Below are 27065 nucleotides of genomic sequence, written 5' to 3' on the forward strand. Positions count from 1 at the left end.
GAAGGAAATACTATCATAAACTGATTGAAAAGGTCGCTGTGGAATTGCAAGTGTGAAATTTAGATCAGCAGGAGATAGTTTGGATTTTCTGCCAGTAGAGGAGGATACTGATAATGGATTTTTCTATAGTTTGACTATGCTTTGTCAACATATGCAAGAGTATCTGTATCAATTAGCCTTCATTTTCTAATTCAACTATTTATTTTTCTGACAATCTCTGTCTTTGAAAGTACTTGTTAAAATACAAGAAGGAGCTTTGTTGGGTCTGTTTCACCATTCTGATCTATACAAGTAAGATTTCCAGAAGACTATTTGTTCCCAGCAAACTGCATATGGGGATCAAATATGATTTTAGAAATTGAGGGCTCTATCCCAATTCTGCAATGCTCAGGCAACATGTTTTCCTGCAAAGACAAATTGCTTTGCCTCAAGTCATTTAAGTCCCACTACCTCCTCGGAAGAAGCCTTAAAGAGGAATTTGTTTTGCAATTGATTAGTCCAAGGCATGAAATACTAATATTATCAGATCATAAACAACTTTTCTCTCTTTAAGATGAGTTAAAGTTCTTGTTATTATCTGATACACTTCCGATTCTCAGAGGCTTTGAAAGGGAAAGAAAGGTGACAGTCAGGCTTATTTCCCTCTAGTAGTTTCCTCATTCAGCCCTATTTACCCTCAGGGTGGTTTAAATTAAGACAGGGTCATTTTTAATTGCATCTGGATATCTTAAATTAAGCTCTACTACAGGAAGAATCAGTTATTACCTCTTTTCCAGAGGAGAGAGTTGGAGGAAATTCTTATCTTCCTACCTGTGTCAGATGACTGCATTAGCACAAAATGAATCTGAATTCGTAGTCCTCTGGATGTTGTGATGCATTTAAATGCAAGTTTGACATAAAAAGAATCCTTAATTACCTATATGTCCTTAGGGAGTTTCACAACACAAAGTTTTGCAGGGTTATACTCAGAACTCTTTGTTGTTCGTGAATGTAGAAATCAATGTATGTTGTCTTCAGTTTGGTTTTTGTTTTTTGGGGTTTTTTTACTTTTTGTAACTTCTTTTGTTGACATACCATCCAAGATTCTTACTTTTCAGCAATGTAGTTCATCTGGTATTTTTTGTAAAGGGAAAATTATTCATATGGTAACTCCGCTTATTTGGAGATACTGTACCAGAAAGCTTCCTTGCAGCCTACTCATTCTCTTGGCAAACTGGAGAATTCTGACAGGAGAATACAGCATTTTCTGGTAAAAAGAAAAAAAAAAAAAAAAGCCACATCTATAAACAAGTCGGCTTTTGCACATATAGATTAGAATTTTGTTCATCTTAACTTTTTAGTTTAATATTTACTATATATATAAAAATAAATAGAAGGAAACACAGACCATCTATTAATTTGGCTTCTATTAGAAGGTTCCTCTTATAATCTTGATTGGACACAGTGCTTTCAGTGCACTCTCCAATCAGAATTCAAATAGGGAATGTTAAGAATCAAGCTAGTGCATAAAAGCAATGTCTGCTGGGGGAAGACATGCCACCTGCAGATGCCAACAGAAGTGGGGAGAGGAATGCTGAAGCCCCTTGGAGTTCCTAGCCTGTCTTGTCTTGAAACTTTGTGAATAGACAATGAAAATTCTGTGGGATGTTATATTCAAAGAAGCAGAAGGAGGTAAGCGTTTTACATTTAGATCTGACAATTTAAAAAGAACACAACAGTTTTTGAGAATTAAACATGTTTCGGAAATTACTAAAATATTTCTGAGAGACTTGTTAGGCCAATTTTGATAGTGAATTTCTTTTAGACATGGTTGTTTGCATAATTACCTCAAAATATAAATATCTAAGTGTAGATTTGCATTTACAGTTGCTGCAACTGAATATGCAATACCTGACGATACAAGTTCAGATGTGCTTTAATATTTGCAAGAAAAATTCTTTTAAAAAAATGGCAGTATAGTCATTCCGTATATGTAATCAAAGCATATGATTTATTTTCAAGACAAGCTATTTCTTAAAAAACTTGCTATTTTTTTTTCCTGTTGTTGAGTAGTTATTGACCCTTTCCTCTCATGGGGATGAACATTCAAGAAGCTGGTACCAAAGAAATCTGTGTATTTTTCCATAGTAAGTAAATATCAGGACTGTGTTCTTTCTGCATTTAATCACCTAGCAAAGATGTTTATAATATCATGTGTTCCTGTGCCAGGGACAGACCATTATCTATTAAGGATAGGAAAAGTCATTCTAACTTTACTCCAGTAATTTAGGATTGCACAGTAACCCTACATATTCTGCAACCTGAATTCCCTAGTAGTAATCCTTGATTATTTTTTTTTATGCGATAGGCACACTAAATTTGACATTACTAATAAGAAAAATAATCCTTTTTTCAAGAAGCTGGCCCAAGGAGAGTAGAGATCCTTGACCTTAAATGAAGGGTAAAGTTTTCAAAAGGAACGTGAATCTAGAAATTGTGGTGATATTAACAATATTGGTAATTTACCAGTTACCTTTGTAATATATAAAAAATATTTAATCTGTTTCATTTTATTGTTCTGCTATGATGTTGCGCAGTGCCATAGGTACCTTAGTGCCTTAATGTGACTAAGGACCCTGAAGCCGCTAGAGGCAGTGTTTTCCAGAGCCTCTCTGGAAGTATTTTCTGTTATAGTTCTCATGCTGTTATTCTTGGATTATTTTTCTCATGGCCTTGCACCTGCAAACCCCAGAAGTGTTGTTACAGAGGATCTTCGTGGGAGCAGCTATGATGCTGTGAGAACTGCCTCTCCCCACCCAGGTCTTTACCTCCCAAAATCCAGTACACAACAAAGTCAATAATAATAATTTGAATGCTTGATAAGTATTATCCATTAATATATGTACACAGAGGTTTAGTGACCAATCAGTGAACAACACTTGCAACACGTTAACATACTCCACGCAGCACAAATAGCATCATAAATGGGAACAACCAACAGGGAGTTTGAGCAGTTCTTAAAGGAAAGTGGACAGTGGCGAAGGGACAGCATGGAAAAAAACATCATCCCCACTGTGAGCCACAGCATGGGCATATTCATCATTGCTACCTGCTGCACCAGAGAGACGCCCTTCCCACTCCCGAAGCGGGATGCTTTTTGAGAGCCCTTAGCTGCGTTTCCAAGTCAGCCATTAAGAAGATTTTTCATATTTCATCCTCTTCCTCCCTCATTTCCTCTATTGCCTTAGTTTTAGCTAAAGACCTCACTAATAAAACTCACTGGTCCTAAAGATGTTTGAGGGAGAAAAAAAGGGGATGCATGATCCATTTTCAAATAGTCATGTTTAATCTGTTCACCAGAGCAGGACTTAGGGGTATTTTGGCACTGAGTAATGTGCCGTTTAAAGTTTGATTTGCATGGCTAGAAAACTCATAGTTTTGCATGCACTTCAGGATGATTATTTGGTAATGATTAGTTAAGCTTCAGTAGACTTTGAACAGCTTCAAAATACACCACCTACTAGCATGATTACCTTCAGCACCAGGTATGCTTTGCTTTTCTATTCCTTGGTACAGGTGTCTCAGATGAAAGCAAAATGAAAGCAGTCTCTCTCCAATTTTTACATTGGACTGTTTCTTTGATAAAGACTCTAGCATCAGACTGCAGATAATGTTTTAATTGATCTTCTGCATCTCTCTATTCACATAGTTTTGCTTTTGTCACAGGTACACTGGTCTGTTTCTACATTGTACAGCATAATTTATTGGCTTTCATGTTTCAGATATGTAAGGCTGAATCCCATTTCTCTGAGGAACATATTGTCAGTTCTTACAGGCTGAAATTCCTAGTGACTGCCAATAGCAGGATAGTCTCTGAGACCTTCCCTGCTCCCTTAGAATAGTCTAGGGAATAATAGCAATCTTCTGGGGATGGCACTGGTAAACAGTATTGAGTAAAAGGGAATTTGCCAACTGGTTCTCCTATGAAAAAGTATTTTAGTTAATGAATGTCTTCTAGAGTTTTTAATCCACATGAAGGCTGAGGAGTCTACATTGACAGTGCTTAGGTATCTATGGTAAATCCTGAATGCAAAAATACAATTTATGACATTGGACACAAAATGATTAATATCAACGATGTAAATACATGACCCAAACAAAATATATATAATCTGACTAAAGCCTTCCGCAGAGGAAGAAATTGTGTTTGGATACTTGTATGTTTTGGTTTCAAACAAATAGGCTTCTCTTTAGAGACTAATCTAAAACCTATCTATTTTCTTGGGTAGAGAAAGCATAATGAAAATTGGGGTTTGATAAGCTTTGATGAAGTTTTTATTTGAACTGTATAAGGGCAATCAAATGACATTTTGACTATTTAACTTTCTAGTGTTATGCCAGAAAGATCAAGATACTAGGATAGTTCATCCCTTTATGTGCAGTTGATATGGCTGTTTATATTACCCTACATGGTTTTGCCCTAAATGGGCTAGAGGGAGCTAGTCTCTAAGTAAGTACAACAAACACTCACCTGAGTGATTCTGTGGTTCTTTCAATCTGCAAGTGCATCATTTATGATGCCTCATGTAAGGTGACTGGGAAAGCCAAAAGAAAGTCTTACGTCAAATAAAAATCCTAGATCAAGTTTAGAGCTTCATTCCTTCCAAAGTATTACAACTAAGTGTAATGGCATTTGACAGTATTGACATCTTTTATATGACTTCTTTCGGCTAACTCAGCATTCTGAAAAAATAAATAGTGTTCTCCCTTTGTGATTGAAAGGGTTAAATAGTACCAATTCATTACCACTCACAAAAGGATTTATTTTGTTCTCATAAATCAGTTTTATTCCACGTTTTTATTATTCCCTTGGGTCAGCTGCTCCAATTGAAATCAATACAAGTGCAAGTGACACAATCAATCTAGATATTTGATTATGGATTTGAGACTCCCAGTTCTGCTCTGTGTGTTTAGCTAGTCTCCTTCTGATAGCGTCCCTGGAGAATGGAAAATTCTTATTGGCATCCATGAATTATGGGCATAGATTCAGAATCCAGATACTGTGATAATCTCCATTTATGTACTGCTGCAGCTAGAGAAAGAATGCTCTAACCATGGAAAAACAAAGATTTTAAAGCTAACTGTTTCTGAAATTTTTCTAGTGTGTAAAATCTCTCCTGAAATAAACTTTATAAAGTCTGATCATTTGTCTATAAAACCCCTCAAACAAAATGGATTAAATCAAACTATATGCTCTGTCATCAGTTTAACATCACAAGTACAGCAAACATGTTTGCTGTTTGATGCCTTCTGGCCATTTATAGACAATGTGATCTTATGCCACTTGGGGTACTAAACTGTGCTGGGACACTTTCTCCTGTTCATCTTGGGATAAGAGCACCTGGACACTGGAAGCCTGTGTGAAATCCACATAAGTTGGTTCTACTCATAGAATGCTTTCCAGAGTTGGGTGGCATCACCCTATTTTATGTTTTTTTAAGTTCTTGCAATGTGTCCCTACAACACTTATTACAGTGTGCGGGGGGGTCCAGGATTGATTCCCCCGGGTGCTGTTGCAGCAAAGTGAGTTACAATACAGAGGAATATACTTACAGCAGAGATTTAACACTATACTGAATACACTGTTTTAACTGGAAAGTCTGAATGAGACAGCCTCAATTGCAAGACTCATTGGACATTTCTATGTTTATGAAAGAGTAATGAGAAAACCTAAACCAGTAATTCAAATAAAGTTTCTTCCTGACAGTTTCATCTACAAATACACAGTTTTTAAGTTGAAAGCCTCATGGCACTGAACTGGAAGCTCAAAATGGTAGACAAGACCACACACCATTCTTCTCCGCCTGCCATCATGACAAAGCCTAGTCTCAGCTGTAGTCATTAACTATCCATGGGGTCTGTGCTAACTTTCTTGTATGGGCTCTCTCATCAAGCTGTGGGTTTATTCGTATTTCAGTCCATAGAATTAATGAGCATATAAATGCACATTCCTTTGTGTCTGTAATGCTAATGATCACTTATTTCTACTGACAGGAACATGCTTTCATCTTAATGATTACTCCTGCTTTGCCTTAGGGTTCTTGAAGTATTCTGCAAGTTTTCATAGAATCATAGAACAGCTGAGGTCAGAGAACACTTCTAGAGATCATTTAGTCCAGCTCCCCTTCTCCAAGCAGGGTCAGCTGGAGCACATTGCCCTGGACAGTGTAGTTGGGTTTTGGATATCACCAAGGATGGAGACTCCACAACCTCTCTGGGCAACTTGTTCCAGTGTTTGACCAACCTCACAGTAAAAGAAGTTTTTTCTTAGGTTTAAACAGGATTTCTTGTATTTCTGTATGTGCCCATTGCCTCTTGTTCTGTTGCTATATACTGCTGAGAAGTGTCTGGCTTCTTTACACCCTCACTTCAGATATTTATACACATTGATAAGACACTTGCCTCTCCAGGCCTTCTCTTCTTGAGGCTAAACAACCTCAGTTCTCTCTAAATCTCTTTGTGTGACAGATGCTTCAAGCCCTTAATCATCTTTGCATGAACTCCACTCCAGTAAGTCCATGTCTGTCTCGTACTGGGGAGCTCAGAACTGGATGAGCACTCCAGATGTGTCTCATCAGGGCTGAATAGAGAGGAGGGATCCCTTCCATTGACCTGCTGGCAATGCTTCTCCTAAGGCAGCCCAGGAGGCTGTTGGCCTTCTTTGTCGCAAGAAATCATTGCTGGCTCATGTTCAACTTATTGTCCACCAGGACCTCCATGTCTTTTTCAAAGCAGAAAAGCTGCTTTCCAGCATCAGCCCCCAGCCTGTACTGGGGGCCAGCTCAGAGTGACAGACAGAATGTTCAGTATATGCATTCTGTACGTCTCAAGACAGCCTAAGATAGCTGTACTAAATTTAAGTGTGTGAAAAGTCACAGAAGGTGTGCCTTTGCCTGTTTTAAAAGTGAGGGAAACTCAGCTGTCAAAGAAACAACTTGAGTAGTACAGTCAGAAACTACATCTGGGTCTTTGCTTTCAGATTTCTGCTGTATGTGGCCATAAGGACTTTCATCTTGTTCTTTAAATATTTTCTATTTTTCAGTCTTATAACTAAAGGCTTCTTTAATTACCAGGGGAAAAGGAAAAAGCTAAGGATTTCAATGCAGACAATGGGAATTTTTCTTTATTTACAGGAACATGAGTATTTTAGATCCATAGTTTTGCCAGTTTGCCACAGTGCTTTTAAATTACCCATCTTACCTCATCCAGCAACTCCCCCTAGCCCATAAGAATGAAGGTTTCCTGTGATAAGACAGACTTAAGTTTTGGACTCAATCTGATGAACTGAGACCATGATATGTCCTTAGGAACAATCTATCTGTCAACTCAGGAGCAGAGGAAAAAAATGGTGGCTCAGGAGACTGAGGCACAAAATAGGCAGTCTACTCACCTGAAAAAAGCCCCTACAAACAAAACCCCAAAAACAAAAAAAAACCCAACGCAAAACACAAACACCCCCCTGACACTTTGTTGAGAAGAGGGGTATGGCATCAAAGCACAGAAACAGCTTCATAAGATTAGTATAAAAATTGGGATGACAGTTGGAGAACTGTTCATTGTTACGGTTCTTTTGCCATGTAGTAGCACACAAAACATAATGTATTTTTGTGATTGAAGCCTCATGTTACCTTGAAATAGTGAGATTGAAAGAAAATAATAGCTCATTAAACATTTGTGAAGATAAGTCTTAAGTGTTTCAGGCTTAAGTACCTTTTAGGTGTAAATCTCTCTGCATTTCACAAACTATGGTCCTGTAATATCATTTAAATTCAGACAAATCTCTGGGGGTAAGATGAGCAGTCAGCCAGTTTCAAGGATACTGCAAATAGGAAGAGGAAGAAATCTGTTTTACAAAGGCGGCTCAGTTGTTGAAGTCCCATAAGAATACGAACAGAGAAGTATAAGGAAGGCGATTTTTGACCATATCTTCTGTATAACGATGACTAGCTCTTGATGATTAGGGAAGGAAAAGCAAGTGAGCACCCAGGGCTGTTTTTCACTAGCATAGCCTCCTTGCTTCCTGAAGTCAGCAGCATAGTTGTGTCAGTGTGTTTGTGATATGGACATGTTAGACTGGTTATGTTTAAACTTATTACTTTAATAATCACAAATGTAGTGATAGTAATAGAAGTATTTGGTATTTGCCCATGCATATGAAACATGAGTTTTTTCTGTTTAATATGCAAAAAGGAAACATCTCATTTTATTACCTTTTCCTTAAAAATGTTAATTTTGATCCAGGTGGGAACAGTACCGATAAATGTTGCAAATTCTGGAAAAAAAACAGTTTTTAAATATGATATGAATGTGTTTAGTTTGTATTATTTCTTTTTTCCATTGCAGTCTTTGTCATGAGAATGGTTTTGTATTGTACCATTTCCTGCGCTCCTTACAACCTTTGTCACATGAATAAGATATCAGAACGCTAATGACTAATATACAGTATTCTGTGTCTGCTGATACTATACTGTACTACCGTGACCTTTGCAATATTATGTATTCTGATTGGCTGTCCATTTCACCTCTTCCCCACAAGTTAATAAGGCTGTAAAAAGGAGAGAACTTGAAATGGCCAGCCAGTCAAATTACAGAATATTGAAAAGGTCAGAGCAGTACAGCACACAGAAAAAAATTACGGAATATATGAGGCATTAAAATTCTTGTGACAATGATTATAACAAGAATGGAAAAGGATACCCATTTATGTTATTTCAATCTAGTGAACCCCATAGGATGACAGACCCAGGATAGCAGTAATTTACGCACCACCGACCCACAGGAGCTTTATTCACCTATTTACAATAGTACTCAGTAACAGGAATGCACGTCTGCTTGGGAGCCCCCTTCAAAGTGTCCACCCAAAACCATAGTGAACCTTCAAACACAAATACTCACCAGCTAGAGTGCTGTGTGAAGCTTAGCACTTTTAAACAATGATTTTGAAGGGAATATATATTTGTATATCTTTTTAATGTAAGCACGGTTTATTACTTGACTTTGTTTCAAGTATACATAGTTTTTAAGTATGTATATGTATATCTTTTAGCCCTAATTTCTTCATTTGGATAATGTTTTCCTGAAAAACTGAGATACTTTGGTCTGCTATAAACTAGGAATTAACAGGGAACGGCACAGCTTTTTCTCAAATACCAGACTTAGCCAAAGAAGTCCCTCAGAAATATTGGGGGAAATATGAAGAGCCTTATGAGCAGGAAGGCTAGTAAAAGAACAAAGCCATCACAATGCAAAAATATGGAAAGATTAAGGAGCATGGGGAAGCCTTTCATGTCTGCAAATGGTTTAGTCTTTTTTGAGAGGCTACAGGAGGCTCTGAGCCCCCTTCCATCTGAATTCATCTTTTGGTAAGGGTGCTTGCATGTCTAAGTATTGAAGGACATGGTAAGCCAGTTCTAGGAGTTTGTCTTCTGTCTCGTTAGTTAGGTTGTTCATGTTAGCTATGTCTCGTGGGGATCCTTCTTTCTGGAGTGCTGGCAACTGTTCATGGCAGAAGTTATAAGGCAGAAAAGTGCAGGAATGAGGAGGTATTCTGTAGAAACCGCTTGTCTGAAGTAAAACAATGTCTCTTAGGACCTTACCTGTGTCTGAGGCAGCTGCTGTTTAGGTCTGCGGCAGACTTGCTGGTAGGCTATAGTTGGACCTGAGAGCAAGATGGAGAGAAAAACACACATGAAAAATGGAAAAAGAGAGGCCTCGCACATTTATACTCACAAATAGGGTTCAAACTGAAGCAGCCTAGGCAGGAATGGCACAGAGCGATATGACAGGGTTATCGCTGTATCGCTTTCTGTCAGGCTGAACCTACGGGTCTGCATTTTCCAGCCCACTGAAAGCAAAGTTTAAGCAGTGAGAAGTAGCGAAGCTGCATATTGCAAGTCATCTGCAGCAAGACCTGCATTTTAAAAATGTTCTCCTAATATTTTACTTGCCAGTAGCAGTAAGTTGCTTGGCTGGCAACTGGGATAAAACACCTTTTGTCTGCGTAAAAATGAAAAATTTTGAATTGCTATGTTGTCTAACTCGTTGTAAATTTGCAAGTTCATTTTTGAGCTGAATAAAATGGTTATGTAATTACATACTTCTCCTAATTATTGAGTAATTATATACTTCTTATAATTGCCGAGTAATCACTCTGCTATAACTAGAATTTAATGTTACAACTAATTGTATAATTACTGTATATTAATGTTGTTATCCAGGCAACTTGGAATAGAGTGTTACCCTTTTAATTCCTTTTCTGTTAGTCGAAACTGTATTTTAAAAAATATGGTATAGGTAGCCATTGGAAGAAAGATTAATAGTGGAACAAAAATATCAGCAGAGGAAGTACATGCTTTCATTCTGGGCTCAGGTGGATGAGAACAAAAATATTAACATTTTAAAACTGTACCGTGGATAGAAAAAGTTGAATTTTCTCATGAGTTGGGTGCATAAATTGCTGTTAGGGAGCTTGATGTTTGAATCTATCCTATGTGCCTTGATCTGTCAACACTGGGTTTTTAAACTTTCCTACACATTGTAGGTGAAACGTTTTAAAAATGCATCTCTTCACAGCCAGCCGAGTCCTTAAGTGTCTCATGTCACTTGGACCTTAAGAATGTATATGTCAGTTGGCCATTTCTACTGGCATTGTTGTTGTTAAGAAAACAATAAATGCATATAACAGTCTCATGTTGTTGGGCAGGCGTCGCAAATAGTAGGTTGCAGCCTGCCTGGTGGTGCACAGAAAAACTGTGATAAATAATGGGAGAAATGTGCTTTGTTGGATTGTATCTACTCCCAAATCACACACAGGGACAGTTTCACAAAGATGCAGAAGGAGGGTTTGACATACAATTTAAGAGCTGAGATCAGGTAATGCAGATGCATTTTTCTAGTGCTGGCTGAGTAGCCTGGGTATATAAGAGTAATCTCGGACAAAACAACTTTGCTTCTGCAGGATTGGTATATCTGTATGTGGAATGTGTAAGATGTGGTGGTTCTTCCATGATAAGAAGCTTTGCCTCCATTGCTGGGTTTTCTCAGGCTGATGTAGAGTTCAGTGAAATCCGAAATAAATCCATCACGTTTCATGAAATTATTCTACATTCACACTACTGTAGTCTGTTTGAGCAGTCTGGTGCTACGGCGTGGTGTAATCCAGGTAGAATTTGAACAATGAGGAACTAGACTACAAGGCAGATTTATAAAAAGAGTTATACAAAACTATCCCCTTCCCCAAAAGCTCAGAAATTAAGTTTGCCTTCTGTTACCAGCAGAATAATTGAAAACACCCTTTGTGCAGCTCTGTGAACATCAAAATAATGGAATGGCTTGGACTTGTACCATAAGTGAATCACAGATTGTTTATAGGAATCACAAAATTGGAGCAAAGTCCAGATCACTCATTCATGGTAAAATGTAATGAGAGCATGACTGAAATGTACTGCATATGCACATGTTAGTGCACATCATAGAAATACAGAATATTTGAAAAACTGTTTCATGTTTAATAACATTTCAGTTTTAACAGTTCATTTGAAACTTGCATAAAAATGAGTAAACCCAATGAGTTTCACTTAAAAAAAAAATTAAAAGAGAGTTTCTAGGGGGTTTTTAGTTCTTATTTAGAATTAATTAATCTTATTTAGACTTTGTGGAGGACTCAGATATGATTATTCAGTCTTCTGCCTGTGGCAATACCTGAATTGATTTAAGATATTATTAATAGTTATATTCTGTTCAATCTCATTCTCATACCTGTGGTCTCAGACTTGTATGATTCTGCTGTTTTTTGTAATGCAGAATTTCCATCGACTTCAATATGAGGGCTCTCCATGGAATGATGGATAATAGTAATAATATTAATCATTTATATAGCACTTCATATGTTCAAAATATTGGATAATCTTTAAATGAGCTCAGCTTTGCTCTCAGATACGTGAATGAAATTTTCATTGAGTCAAAAAAAAATTGTTACTTGACATACAATTTTTTTATTTTTCAGTCTTACTCATCAGGTATTTTGAAAAGGTTTATTTTGTTATTTTTGTAGGGTAGAATATTGTCTTATCTTTAGTTTGAGATCTTAAATGGGTTGTAAAGGACATGTAGGTTGTTGTGGTGTCCTCTGATGATTTCGGCTGATAAACCGAATACTTCAAATCCTTGTATTATCTTTGAGAGGACTGCCGGCCATGCTGGAAAGCATGTGTTTCTTACTGCATATGACTAATTCTTATGAATGCAATGGAGTTAGCTTATAAATTCCTAAGGTAAGTGTTTTTCTGGTGGATTCAAGAAGTTTTACCAGTTTTTCATAGGCATAAGAATTAACCTTAATGTTTTGAATTTGTAATTATCACACACTGTTCTAGAACATAAGTAATTTCTGAAAACTGGCTTCTGTTTGCAGTATATAGCAGTCAGCTTTGCAACTGCATGGTTGGTTCATTTATTTTTTCAAGTTTTACAAGTACCACAAACTATTGGCAAAATGAGGAGAAAATGGTGAATAACATTTTTTCTTCCAAATAGGCCATTTTTTGGTGTTATTGGTATCAATGGCAACTTACCATTTAAGTAGAACTAAGACTTGGTTCATAAAGACAGCAAATTGTAGCAGAAGCAAGGTCTAATGTTTGTTTCCCCTCCCCCTTTGTTTTTCATAACAGTTAATGCTAATTATTCTCTTGTAAATGCTACTCGGATGTTATGCAGCAGCAACGAATCCAATGTACGGGTACCCATTAAAGGACTGATTCCATTTTCTAACTACACAGTACAAGTGAATGCTTCCAACAGCCAGGGCAGCTTGATAAGTGATGCTATAACAATAGTCATGCCTCCAGGAGGTAAGTATGAAAAAGTGCTTTTTCTGTGCATGTAACAATTACACAAATACTCTGTTGAACAAAACGTTATTTATTATTGCAACTGAGGACTCGAAGTTCAGAAGAATATGTTTGCATTAGTAGTTCTTACTAACAAAATTGTTCTTTTCAGCTTCTCATTTGTCACATTGCTCAATTTAAGAACTAGAGAATGAAAACAGGTAGTTGTATAGATAACATATTATGTAGGTGAGAAGTGCATTATATACTTCATTTTTTTTCTGTGAATGTTGTATTCTATCATGGATGGCTAATCTAATCTAAGACTATAGAGAAAGTAATTTGTTTTAGAATAAAAATTAAGTGTGGACAAAAAGCACTTACTGGATAGGCTTAGATAATTTGTTTAATTGGTAATATATTGAGCCAGAATTCACAAACTGGTGTAGCTGTAAGAAAGTCAATTGCCATGTGCTGATTTACAGTGAATGAGGCTCTAAGCCACTTCAGATGTTACCTTCATAAAAATTTGAAAGAAGAGAGTTGAGCAAATACTCTCTAAACACTGTTCCTGTTTTGGTTTATTTTTAAATGAAAGCTTAAATTTACAGCTGATGTATATGTGTTCCTTTTGCATTATCTTCTCATGGACATCCTATTCAATTCCCTTTTGTTGAATAAATGCAAGTGGAAACAATGAATTTAAGGCAATTTTGAATTCTAAAGTGAGAGCCCAACAAAACTTGATCTTGAGAAATGTGTAGGTGTAGCTGATGAGCAGGAATAGTGTAGAGTGACACACATATCATGAAAGTTAAAAAAAAAAAAAAACAAAACCAACAACCAAGCAAACAAACAAAAAATCCCGTAAACCTTACAGCTCAAAAATACAATTACATTTGGAACAGTTTGCTTGCAAACAGATGGATTGGTTTTGGGGCCAAACCAACAGAAAGGCTTCTGAAAAGTGAATAAATAAAATGCAGAGTTTGTATGACAGATAACTGAGCAAGAAGGAAAAGGTAAATTCCCAGCATATTTTATACTTTTCCGATCCAATCGACAAATTATCCCCAATATTAACAAATGTACATTGTCATATAATAATAAAACTGCATCTGAGTTTTACTGCTCACTTAAGACTGAGCAGTAAGACACTGGCATTTCTAATCCCAGTGTCACACTTAAATTTTGCATGTAGAAATCACAAAATTTGGTAGCGAAAATTTTACCAAATAAGAAGGTAAAGGATCTTTAAAGATAGGCAAGGATGTGCACAAGTTTATGACAGCCATTAAGATACACTTTCTTTCATTATTAGATTGTTGTTGATTACAATTAGAAAACTTATAGCTTTGAAATTATCTTTTTTATGACCTTGTGGTAGTTTAAAAGCAATACCTCATTGATTAAATAGGTTTTAGTTCATGCTTCCTTTTAGTTAATGATCTGAAAACATATTATCCTGATTTACACATAAAATCATGCTGAAAAGCATGTGGCATTCACTAGGATATGTGTGTTTAAGTAGAATTAAATTAGCAGTGAGAGTTATTAAAGAAATCTTCCATACTATTGTCCAGTGGACTGTGATCTGTAGTGAAATGAATAATAAATGAAGCAGTGCATATGAGAGAAGTACTCTCACACACACTGTGTTCTCACTGTAAGTGTACACACATACAGACACACAGGTGCATATATCTAGGACAATGTATGTTTACTTTACTGTGATGTTTATTATAATGACTCTTTCAGTGCCATACAATTCCATTGCATGCTAAATTATGAGTATAATGGTAATTTTACTCTGGGCTGTATTCAGTGCCTTCACTTACCTTCTAAATCATTAAATGAAATCTAGATGCTACTAAAATCAGCAGAAATTTTATTTTTTACTTCAGTGGCCAAGTTTTCACTTTGACAGAAGTTTTGTTTGGTCAAAGAGTGAAAGAGGTCTCATTATATATAAAATCACAGCCTTCTAATGAGTGTTAAAATGTAGCCTTCTCTTTTCAAGGATAACAAAAAAAGCAGTTTCAAAAATTTGCATTGTTGGGAGTACTTCATGGAGCTTGATGGAAGATTGTGTAAGAGGGAGAGCGATAGAGGACAAAGGAGAATTCCATTTCGAAGATACTGCAGATCACTGTTTTTCAATTATGATACAATTTTTCTCCCAACATGCATTTCTTTTCTTTCTTTTTTTATTTAAAATGTATTGCACATAATACAAAGCACACCAAATCTTTGGTGTTACCTGTTTGAATATATCTTAATTTCTCAGCAAGCTGATTTGCCATGCTTAAAGTCAATGCTTAAAAAAAAAAATCTTAGAAATAAAGAATATATTTTATCTAAGCTCTTGACTAAAATTGCAGTGCAGGTTCAAGAGTTCTTGGAAAAATTAAAAAAATAAAAACTGAATCCAAATGTTAATCCATAAATATGAAACTTTCTTTTGACCCTTACCCTGTAGTGGTCTGGAGTTACTAATGGGGTTAGGATTTCAACTCTTAATGGGACTTGGTGCATTAGTGTTTTGTATGCATGGAATTCAGCATTCAGTTTAATAAGTGGTTGACATTGGTGATGTCCCTTAATTTGCTTAAATCTAATTGGCTCTTTTATCAGTCAAACCTGTATGGATTGGCAATTGATCAGAAAGGGTCAGCCATGACTGTGCATGTACTTAAATGCTGGAACCACCAGTTAAAGTCACTGTTGCATAATAAGAAGCTGAAACCATGAGAACAAATGATCTTCAGAGTCGGAAGGCAAAAGAAAGCGGAGAAGTTTTTCAGGATGTTCAAGTTCAGAACAAAGGCATTATGGAGTGTATAAATTTTAAATACACTGCTTTTTGCCTCAAGACTTAAAGCTTTTTTTTCCAGATGAACTGAAATCTTGTCTGAAACTGTCTTTGTTACATCAAAGAACTGCAGAGAAAGCTAAAAGAGATGGAAGAAGCATAAAAGGGCATAGTTTAAAATGATTAGTGACAAATTTCATACGGCAGAGGTAGAAGTAAATTTTTTTGAGTTTTATATTTTTTCCAAAAAGAATAAATTTGTTCTATTTATCTTGTCTTAAAATGCTTTGGTAGAAGTTGTAAAAAATAATATACTAGCCAGTGATTCACATTAATTTGAGGATGCCAGCCAGTAAAAGGTCTGGAGAACCAATTGTTTTAGAATTAATTTAATTAGGTAAATGAATTGAAATTATACAGTGGATGTAATACTGCAAAAATCTGGGTGAAAATCTGTAAGGAGTTCTGGGTTATACATTTTTCTTCTTAATGAGTGCTATTTCTGATGTAGTGGCACATAGAAGACCCCATTAATTTAGGAGATGGTAAGCTAACAGAAAAGAAGGTTGTAATCACTACTGGTAATAGTTTATACTCTAGTTAAATCCATTTGTTCCCTGCCTTCAACCACAAAAGCCCTAGTGTGGAAGGGAATAAGAAGTCACCTATGAAAGCATTTGCTCATGCAAGTTGATCACTGAAGCCAAAAGGCCTCCTTAGATGAATTAATATTCAGTAAACAATGCAAACTGATGCTGTTAGGCCAGAATTATTTAGGGAGAAAAATCAAACCTGAACATGCTAGAATTTTCCCTGTGAGACAGGTTTGTTTTTCCATGATGCTCAGTATCACATTAAGAGTCATACCAGAAAATTTGCTTTGAGACAACTTCCTTTACTTCAAATTTCAGGTATTTCTGAGACATTCGTTGCTTTTCTCATTTCTGCCCTTCTTTCTATTCTTTCTTTCTTTCTTTTTTCTTTTTTTTTCTGTAGACTTAGACTAAAATCCAACAGAATTCTTTTTGTTCTGTATCTTTTGTTTCTTTTCCTTTTTTCTTCTCTAACATTCTCTTATGTCAGTTCTTGAAAAGGTAGAGTAGTAAAAACAGAATTTAAAAATGGAAGAAAATGAATGAAAGGTAGTTTAAAAAAAAAATCTTCTGGCATCATTCTATTTTATTAATTGTGAAAAAATCACATTTAAAAAAGTCCGAATTCTCAAACGTTTGCATAATGTATGTATATTTGCATGATGTATAATTTCAGAATAATAAAATCTTTGGTTTTGATGAAGAAGAGGAAATGTTTTAAACAAAATTGTTGCAAACAAGTCGATGGGGGTGGGGTGGGGCTGCTAACAGAAAGTTCTTAATGAAAAATTGTGACCATCTCTTTTCTAGGGGTAGTTTAAGGAGAGAGCAAGATAGAGTAGGGAGGGGGAAAGAGCTCTCCTACATGTCTCATCAATGACCTAGCTAATTAAAGAGTGTCAGTGGCAAGCTGTGTAAATTGTCCGTTCCAGTTCCTTTTGTCCAGAAAGATGATTTCATGGGGATATAAGGTTAGGATTGCAAAAGTGCTTGTGTGGAAAACTGGGAGTTGTTCTAATGAAACAATAATTCTTCTCTAACCTCTGCAGTATTGAACTGATTGTCATTTTCATTAGTTCTACTTTCTTCTTTTATTCCCCTCTCCCAATCTGTTCAGCACATCTTTCAGTGAGCTCATCCTGAGTCTATTCTTGGTTTTGGGTGGGTGTTTTGGGTGGCAAGAGAAGAGAGAAGTTAAGTCTCATTCCTGAAAGGTTGTGTCTTCAGACTCTGGCAACGGGAGGCACAGAGGTGCCCACTTTACTGCTCACTTTTCTAAATTGTAGCCAGCTGGGACTCAGCCTAACTCCACACATCATAAAGGACCGCCTCAAGGTTGCTTTAAACTGAACCTTAGCATAAGTCCCTACTCATAAAAGTGGAGATTGCCAGAAGGCAATGACACTCCAGCTATCTCTTTTTTCTTCTGATTCCCACCTTCCCTTCGCCCCTGCACCCTGTCCTTCTGGGACTAAACAGGTCTGCCATAGTTACAGCAATGCTGTTGCAATCTTCCAGACATAGGACACCTGTATCTGTCAGCTCTTAGGTTGCTTTCTGTCCTTCAGAGCTGCATGAAACAGGTAGGGCAAGAAGATCAAAACTGCGATTTTAGTTGCCTAGAAGAACATGGATGTTTTTGCTTGCTTGGGGAGCACCAGATGAGAAACGGAGAACCGTGCAACAGCTTGAAATAGCCAATTGATCATCTATAAGCAGGCAATTAACCTCATTGTAGAGGTCTCACTCCAGGTCTTTCCAAACCCTTAGCCTTAGCATGAGGTCCAGGCAGTACTTAAGATTTCTTGGAAGAAATCTGTGGTAGAGCAGATTTCACACTGGGAAACTACAGCTTGGTTGTACTTCTGAAAAACAGAAGAATATATAAAAGTGAGAAAAATCAGCTGCTGTGGAATTTAGCAGCAGATCATTGTTTAAAATTATTACCTACCATCACATAAACCTATTTCGGTCCAATTTCAATTGTACATAAAAAAAGGATGCAATTTAAATGAAGTATGCAATTTTTATATAATCTTAAACCTATTCATGGTTGGATTTTTTTTTTCATTCTGTGTAAATCTGAACTGGACTGTTCGATACTCTAATTAAAGTCAACTTTCTTTATGTGATACACTAGCTTCCTCTGTTGAAGGAATTCTGCAATAAAATGACATTGACATTCCTAGGGAAAACATACAGAAGACATTTGAAAATCACACCATGAATTTTGTCTTTTGAACCAGTTTCCAGGTATATGCAAGTATTAGGAATTGGATAATTTTTTATGTTACTTTGCTACTATGATTTGCACTGGTTTTCTAAAAAGCTTACTTTATTATATTTATTTTTGACAACTCCTGCCCCTCTAGTTTCCAGAATAAAATGTCATTTTCATTAACTCTCAACAAAGGCAAATGTCTGTGGGTTGTTTTTTGGATTTTTTGTTTTGTTTTGTTTTTGTCATTTCATTCTGTATTTTCTGCACTTGAAGCATCTATATTATGGAAGTTAGCCTGCTGATCATAAAGCACTTGAGTAAAGTGGCAAGGTTTTTTTTTGAGCTACTTTGCACAGCTGAGGAAGCTTTGAAGTTCCTCTGTTTGCAATGAACTCTGAAAGCCTCCGGTGAAGTTTTGTCACCCTGTTACATATTTGTCATGTTTCCATATGAACAAAAAAAAAAAGCTTAGGGGGGGAAAATTAAGGGTCTCTTAAGATCTTGCTGAGGGTGAAATGTAGAGGGAATCAAATCACTATTCTTTTCCTCTCTTTAGCTGGGGACAAAACCAGAGATGATCGTTCTTAAATGTTATGGCCATAAAAGTGTTTTTGCTTTTTTTGCTGGTTTCATTTATGGTTAAAAATAACTCTATTAACTCCTATTGGGAGTTTTCTGTGTAGTTTGGAAATAGATCTGAAATTGAATTCAAAATATCTTAAACTTTGTATCTGAATTCTTAAAACACTTTGCAGAATTAAAATATTTTTCCTCCACATAGTTAATTATTTGTTCTGGTGGTGTTTTAAGTTTGATTTTTCCCTACTTTTTCCTAGTAAAGTGCTCCTCATTATGTAACATCTATGCAGTTATCTTTGGGCTAGTTGACTGAGTACCTAAGGAGAAATAAGCTTCTCTATAAAGACAGAAAGGGAGAGAAAAGGGAAGTTGAGTGAGAATCAGTCATTAGAATCACCATTCCTCTGCTGGTGTGCCTATAATGCAGTGTTGTTGTATGCTACCCTCTTTCTTACAGCAAAGGCGACTATAAGAGTCTATAGCCCTTAGTGATTCCTGACATTTGACAGTTTTTCCTCACTGTGCTTTTCTGAACATTTATCTTTGTGTCTGCACACACGTACAGATGCACACACACAAATATGTATATGATATCACACAAATATATGTGATATGTTAGTACATGCATGTTTATGCATACGTGCTGGATTTTTGTCTTTTTTATTTTGGATCTGTATGCAGGTCTTATTTAGTTTTCTGACAAAGAAATACGATGCACTAGATTAATTCCAGGTTAGTAAAATAAGAGAGAAAGGGAATTAATGTATTTCATGTTACAGTGGGTAATCTGGTATTGAATTACATTAATTCTTACTATTTGTATACTGACAGATTTATTTTTATCATTTTTACAAATATTTGCTAATTCAGCTTTCCAGTAGGCTTCTGAAGTGACTGAAGATTGTTATTCCCATTTTACAGATCGACAGAAAGACAGGCATTTATTAGCAAGGAAAAGTAAAAGAGATTTTTATATTCATCCTCGTGCTGAAAAGTATAACATACATGTCAGAAAGTTTGTCAGCCTCTCTTCTTGTCCCTCAGCTTAGTCTGGGGGATTGCCTCTCCATGAAAGGCGTCACCATAGCTGAATATGGCCACTCTGTACGTAGAAAATACATGAATTCAGGTTGTCTGATTTTAGATTATCTAAACAGCTTTAATAGAACACATAGAAAGAAAATAAGTTGAATGAGTGAAGAGATGGCATTATATGAAGAAAGAATACTTCTCTTTTCTCTATTTTTCCTTCCACCAAAGTTGTGACTGCTCTTACATACTAAGAAGCCTCTTTGAGAGGGTTATTCGTAAGAAATTGATAGTGCTGTCCAAAAAATTCAACAGGATGTTCCTGATGGTTGTAATCTGAATTAAGCAGCTGTAAATTTTCTGTGATGAAGATTTAGCCTTTTCAGTCTATGTTTTAAAAATGAGTAAAGGAGCGGAAGTTTTCCCTGCCTCTTTACTTTTTGTCAGACAATAGAAGAAAATCTGCATTGTAGAGAATGAGCATTCCCAAAGTATTTCCTTTACCTCAAAATATGGCAAATTGTATATGCAGACTGGAGTAAATGCTGTGACGTGTCTTGTGGCATTTAGGGCAAAACATGGTCAGCCTGGCTTGGGTTTGAATGGTGTTAGCAAGACTTTTAATCAACTAGGCTACCCGATTTTGAACAAGAAGACAGTAGCCAAGGTCTTTTCAGTAAAAGTACTTGGGAACAGATCATTCATTGTTGTATATTGACACACTTCCACCAATTCCAGTGGATTTTTGTGTTCTTCAGCATTATCTGAGGAAACGAAGACAAGACTTAATCTGTATACATCGTTTATTTGTTAAAAGTATCTAGAACAGGACATCAACTGATGAGTAGCTACTTAATAATACTGTATGAACATTCCTGTGTGGATGGGTTGGGTATAAAAGGTTGTAATCCTTTTACCCTATTCATCAGATAAGTCAACTGTATATTTTGCATGGATTATTTCCATGTGTGAATAGGCTTGTCTGAATTGCTTTTTATTCACCTTAAATATTAAATATTTTGCTTCAGCGGATAACACCTGGATCATATTTCTGTCAATTGAAATGCTATTTTTAGTGGGGGACCAATCCATAAAAACAGTTAGGAATTTTTGCCACAGTTAGGTGGAACGGAGGTGTCACCTTTCATATTCTGTCATAACTTATCTCTGTTAGAGCACTGGTTGAAAAAAGGAGATCTGGATTATTCATCCTAAAGTGACTAACATTCCCATCTCCCACTTGCTGGGCAGCATACTAATCTCTGGGTTCATAAGCAAGGAAGGCAGAATACTGCCCATCTGTCCTGCCGAAACTCTACTGCTGTGGAAAAAAAAAAAAAGGTCTTATTTACTGGGGGAGAAGACAGAGCAGGTACTATTGTGACCTAGGGCTAAAGGCACTTCTCTGGTCAGGGTGAGGCAGTGTACAATTCAGCAGCAAAGGGGGCAAGAGGAGCAGGTCCTGAGTTCTGGGCATTTTTGGATCTGGATGTATGTTGTTCATCAGTGCTGATACTCAGCACGAGCATCAGAATGTGATCTTATTGCTATTTTCTAATACAGCTTAATTTATTGATCCTGCAGCTGTTGAACTAGACTGTAACATGAAGTGACAGCCATAGCATTGCAGTTGGCAATTTTGCGAAGTGATAAGAATTCTTGTTTACTCTGGAAATGTGATAGTTTAGATTTGTCGGCCTCAGCCTCATGTGTTACATAAGAGAATAATATACAGTGTTTTGCTTTTATTTTCCTAATTATAATAGTTTTATGTCCAGAACTAAATTTTTGATTCTGCTCTTTGCCATTGTGCAGATTACCCCCCTGAGAGTTCTGCATGTTGATCAATGGCAGGATTTGCTTATATAGGAAAAAACACTCCATACTGTTAATGATGACAGATACAATTAAATTAATTCTCTGCCATCTCCTTTGATGTACACAAATTTTCCTGATTAATATTGATGGACTTTAGAGTCACAAGCACATGTTGGGAGGGGAGCAAGCCCCTGAATGTTGTATTTTGCTCTTTGTGGAGCTGACTATATCACTTTACATCTAAATGTAAGGAAAGCTGCTGACAGTTTTGATATATTAAATTATAACTGAGAACTAATTCAAGGATCAAAGATGCTCTTTGGGAGAGATCACTTTACTGGTAGGAAAAATCATTACCTTTTTTCCCAGTCTCATATATTTGTACTGTATGTCTTGGAAATATCATTCCCTACAGTTTCTGAATCTTGATGTTTAATTTAACACAAAGGTCTTTGAGAAGCACAATGGGAGGGGGGCTTCTGCTACTAAAACCTCGTAGAAGGAAATTGAAATGTACATGTTTTTTCTCATTTATCAAAGAAGTGCAAAAATCTAAACTGACATTTTATATCAAATGAATTATGAACTGTGTACTTTGTACCTAAGGGAACAACAACTAAATTAGACTTTTGTTAAAAAGAAAGAGAGAGGAAAAAATAGGCTTTTAATAAAATATACAGTCATTTTTGGTATTTTGTCTGAACCTGACATATGCTGTACTTTTCAGAAGAAAACTAGAGAGTATGGGCTACTTCAAAGGCTATATGCTTTGAATGCCTTAGAGTGAATTGAGAACCGGGTTAAGATAACACACAAACCAGAGCTTCTGTTTAATAAGTATTGTTGCTTTGATATTTTTGTTTTCAGCCTTGTCCAACTCAGGTGAACAGGAAAGATAATATGCTTTTTAATAGCTTGAAGATTGGAGAAAAGTAGTAAATGATTTTTTTTTTTTTTTTTTTTAAACTTCTGTTTGTGAGGTTGTATGGTTGCTACTGAAAAAGACTTCCAGGGACCAAAATTTTAGAAGACACTTGGTTGAACTATAAGAGGTAAATTTTCAAAGAATTACATCCTCGGTATTTTAAGGGCATGACTTCCACTGTCTTTAGGTGAACAACACTTCTTGCAAGCAAAGAGGAGACCCCCAGTCTGTGAGGTTAGAGTTTGTAAAGTTTATGAGATTTTGTATATTCCCAATTTCTGAATTTCCTTCATGACTTTCATTGGGAATATATTTATTTTGGTGCATTGACATAGAAGACACTTCGATATTGTTGTGATAAGCACCTACACCTTAGAGAAAATAGGAAATGAGAAGATAAAATTCTGTGGTTTCTTTGACAACGTATTCCCTACTGCATTCCTATGGTGCTTTTTGATATATGAACAAAATATCCAAGAACTAGTTGCTTTTCTCATATGTCATATACATATATTACATAAAGATATATTTCAGAAGATTAGGCAAGTTAGAATATACAAAAGCTTTTGGAAACTCTGCAAGCTCCTTGCAGAAAACAAAGGTGTATGAACAGCGATTGTGGGAACACAATTGAACCATGAACCATTGAACCATGAACACATCACAAAATCTGAAACACAAGACCAGCTATGTTTGTAGCTTTAGTATTGGTTTATATCAGTACCATCAGGAGACTAGAACCAAAACCAAAGCTGTAATGAGATATATTAACGATGGCACATCTTCAGCTGAGCTATCCAAATGTACTCACACCCAAGGAGGCAGTGCCTTGGTCTTTGCAACCTTGCAGTTCCCAATAATGATTAAGTCATCTGATCCTTTAATATGTGAGTCTGCTGTGAAAAATGGTTTATTTATAGGTATAAAGAATGGGTAATTTTAGTTAAAAGTAAGGTGATTCTTTTTCCTCATTTATAACTAAGATTTTACTTTTACTATTCAACAGTACTGATTCTCTTTTTCTAAATGTTCTCTCTATTTATAAATCATAGTACTATATAGTATTTGTTTCAAAACAACATGTAAATGCCACTGGAAATGTGGCAGTGTAAATGCACATTTTTCTGTTACAGAAGGGGAAGGAGAAGAGGTGGCAGCTTGAAGGGGTGCAGTGGTTTGGCAGAGCCACAACAGAGAGCTGGTCACCTCCAGGCATGCCGGAGAGTCAGACTTTCTGCTCATGCTGTCTTTGGAGGAGATGAGAGGGACAGTCTCAGTCTTTAACAGCCAGACCAGGTATCCTCAGGGTATCAGTCTCCCTGAGCTGGATGACAGGGATGGAGAGCAAAATAGGCTCCCCATGATCCAGGAGGAAGCAGTTAACGACCTGCTATGCCACCTGGACACTCATAAGTCTATGGGGCCTGATGGCATCCACCCAAGGGTGCTGAGGGAGCTGGCGGAGGAGCTTGCCAAGCCGCTCTCCATCATTTATCAACAGTCCTGGTCAACGGGGGAGGTCCCGGACGACTGGAGGCTTGCCAACGTGACGCCCATCTACAAGAAGGGTCGGAAGGAGGATCCGGGGAACTACAGGCCTGTCAGCCTGACCTCGGTGCCGGGGAAGGTTATGGAGAGGCTCATATTGAGGGCGCTCACGGGACACGTGCAGGATAACCAAGGGATCAGGCCAAGCCAGCACGGGTTCATGAAAGGCAGGTCCTGCTTGACCAACCTGATCTCCTTCTATGACCAGGTGACCCGCCTAGTGGATGAGGGGAAGGCTGTTGATGTTGTCTACCTGGGCTTCAGCAAAGCCTTTGACACTGTTCCCCACAGTATTCTCCTAGAGAAGCTGGCGGCCCGTGGTTTAGACAGGTACACTCTTCGCTGGGTAAAAAACTGGCTGGATGGCCGAGCCCAGAGAGTTGTGGTGAATGGGGTGAAATCCAGCTGGCGGCCGGTCACAAGCGGAGTCCCCCAGGGCTCAGTTTTGGGACCGGTCTTGTTTAATGTCTTCATTGATGATCTGGATGAGGGGATAGAGTGCTCCCTCAGCAAGTTTGCAGACGACACCAAGTTGGGCGGGAGTGTTGATCTGCTTGAGGGTAGGAAGGCTCTGCAGAGGGATCTGGACAGGCTGGATCGATGGGCCCAGGCCAACTGGATGAAGTTCAATAAGGCCAAGTGCCGGGTTCTACACTTTGGCCACAACAACCCCAGGCAACGCTACAGGCTTGGGGATGAGTGGCTGGAAAGCTGCCCCGCAGAAAAGGACCTGGGGGTGTTGATCGACAGCCGGCTGAATATGAGCCAGCAGTGTGCCCAGGTGGCCAAGAAGGCCAACGGCATCCTGGCTTGTATCAGAAATGGTGTGGCCAGCAGGAGCAGGGAGGTGATCGTGCCTCTGTACTCGGCGCTGGTGAGGCCGCACCTCGAATACTGTGTTCAGTTTTGGGCCCCTCACTACAAGAAAGACATGGAGGTGCTGGAGCGTGTCCAGAGAAGGGCGACGAAGCTGGTGAGGGGTCTGGAACACAAGTCTTAGAGGAGCGGCTGAGGGAACTGGGGTTGTTCAGCCTGGAGAAGAGGAGGCTGAGGGGAGACCTTATCGCTCTCTACAACTACCTGAAAGGGGGTTGCAGAGAGGTGGGTGTTGGTCTCTTCTCCCAAGTGACAAGTGACAGGACAAGAGGAAATGGCCTCAAGTTGCGCCAGGGGAGGTTCAGGCTGGATATTAGGAAAAAGTTCTTTACTGAGAGAGTAGTGAAACATTGGAATAGGCTGCCCAGGGAGGTGGTAGAGTCACCCTCCCTGGAGGTATTCAAGGAGCGTGTGGATGTGGCATTGTGGCATGTAGCTTGATGGACATGGTGCTGTGTGGTGTTGGGTGGGTTGGTTTTTGGTGTGTTGTGGCTTGTTGTTGTTGTGTGGTGGTTGGCTTTTTTTTTTGCTTTTTTTTTTCTCTCTTCTTTTTTTTTTTTTTTTTTTTTTTTTTTTTCAGGTTGGACTTGATGATCTTACAGGTCTTTTCCAACCGTAGTGATTCTGTGATTCTGTGATTCTGTGACAGGGACAACAGCTGTAGGTGGGAAGAATCACTTTCTTCTTTCTCAACACCTGCCTTCCATTTTCACTATAAGAAGACACTGACAATGAGACAAGGGGTTTTTGTGATTGCCACATATGGCATAAAGTTAATTAACAGCTGCAAACCAAATCCAGCTCAGTGTTGCCTGGATTACTAGGAGCAGAAATTTTGAGGAAACCTCTTTTCCTCCTCTTTCTGCAAATAAGGAAAGAATTTGAGGGGGGAAATGTCTGTTATGGCTTCAGTTGTTTCATGGCCAAAAGGTAGTCCAGTGACCTGGATCTCGCAGATACCTGTAGGAGATTCAAGATATAACAAGACTGCACCACCCACTGTGCTTAGTGGCTCCCTAACACCAGCTGATCTGTCATCTTGTTGGATCCATTTTCTATTTATGGACACTCTCAAGCTTGGATTCCACCAGAAATGGTAGTATTTCACACCATCCTTTATGTACTGCAGATAAATTTATGGATTAACAATAACTACAGATAATCCTATTGCAGATCTAATTTATGTGCAAACCTGCATTGTTCTCCAGTCTGTACATTTAGGCATATATAACTGATGCTTAAAGTCCTGAAATTCAGCTCTAATGCTGCTTCATGCAGGAAGCTGAAGCTATTGCATGAAGATAGACAGGATTTTGTTCCCTCTGCTCATGCCGTATCTGTTCCACTAAGTAAAAAGAGGTAGCTCTGGTAGTTTCCCAAAGCTACTTCACAGAGGTATTTCATTTTGCAGGAACCAGAGTCACAACTAACCCACAGGAGCTGTTTGTTTAATTGTGGTTTCTGCCTGATTTTGTAATACCAAACCTTATGTTTTTTCCTCATAGCATTTTTTTTAAAATTAATTTTGTGATATGATAGTTATTGGCTAGGCAGCCTTTTAAACAGTCTGATGAATAATTAGTTTTACTGGGCAGTTATAAATTCCATCCAATGTCTTTATTACAGGTATTAAAATCATTAATCATTCAGCTAATTGCTTATTGGCATTCCTTTGTAGCTTTCAGAGTTTAACAAAGTTCTCGCTGAGTAACACGGATAAACTTCTATCTAGCATGAGGCAGGTTACTTGTATAAAGGTAAAGCTGACAAATCTGTAAGACATTTTTATGGTGTT

General features: G+C 37.5%; 1 protein-coding gene across 1 annotated transcript in view; it reads left to right on the forward strand.

The window, feature by feature from the left end:
- Nucleotides 1-27065, forward strand: part of USH2A (usherin) — a 388501-nt gene that overhangs the window by 217869 nt on the left and 143567 nt on the right. The window contains exon 38 of the mRNA XM_059835821.1: nucleotides 12711-12890. Within this exon, the coding sequence (XP_059691804.1) occupies nucleotides 12711-12890 (180 nt within the window). The remainder of the gene's footprint in view (nucleotides 1-12710; nucleotides 12891-27065) is intronic.

This window comes from Gavia stellata, chromosome 2 (assembly GCF_030936135.1).
Source record: "Gavia stellata isolate bGavSte3 chromosome 2, bGavSte3.hap2, whole genome shotgun sequence".
NCBI lineage: Eukaryota > Metazoa > Chordata > Aves > Gaviiformes > Gaviidae > Gavia > Gavia stellata.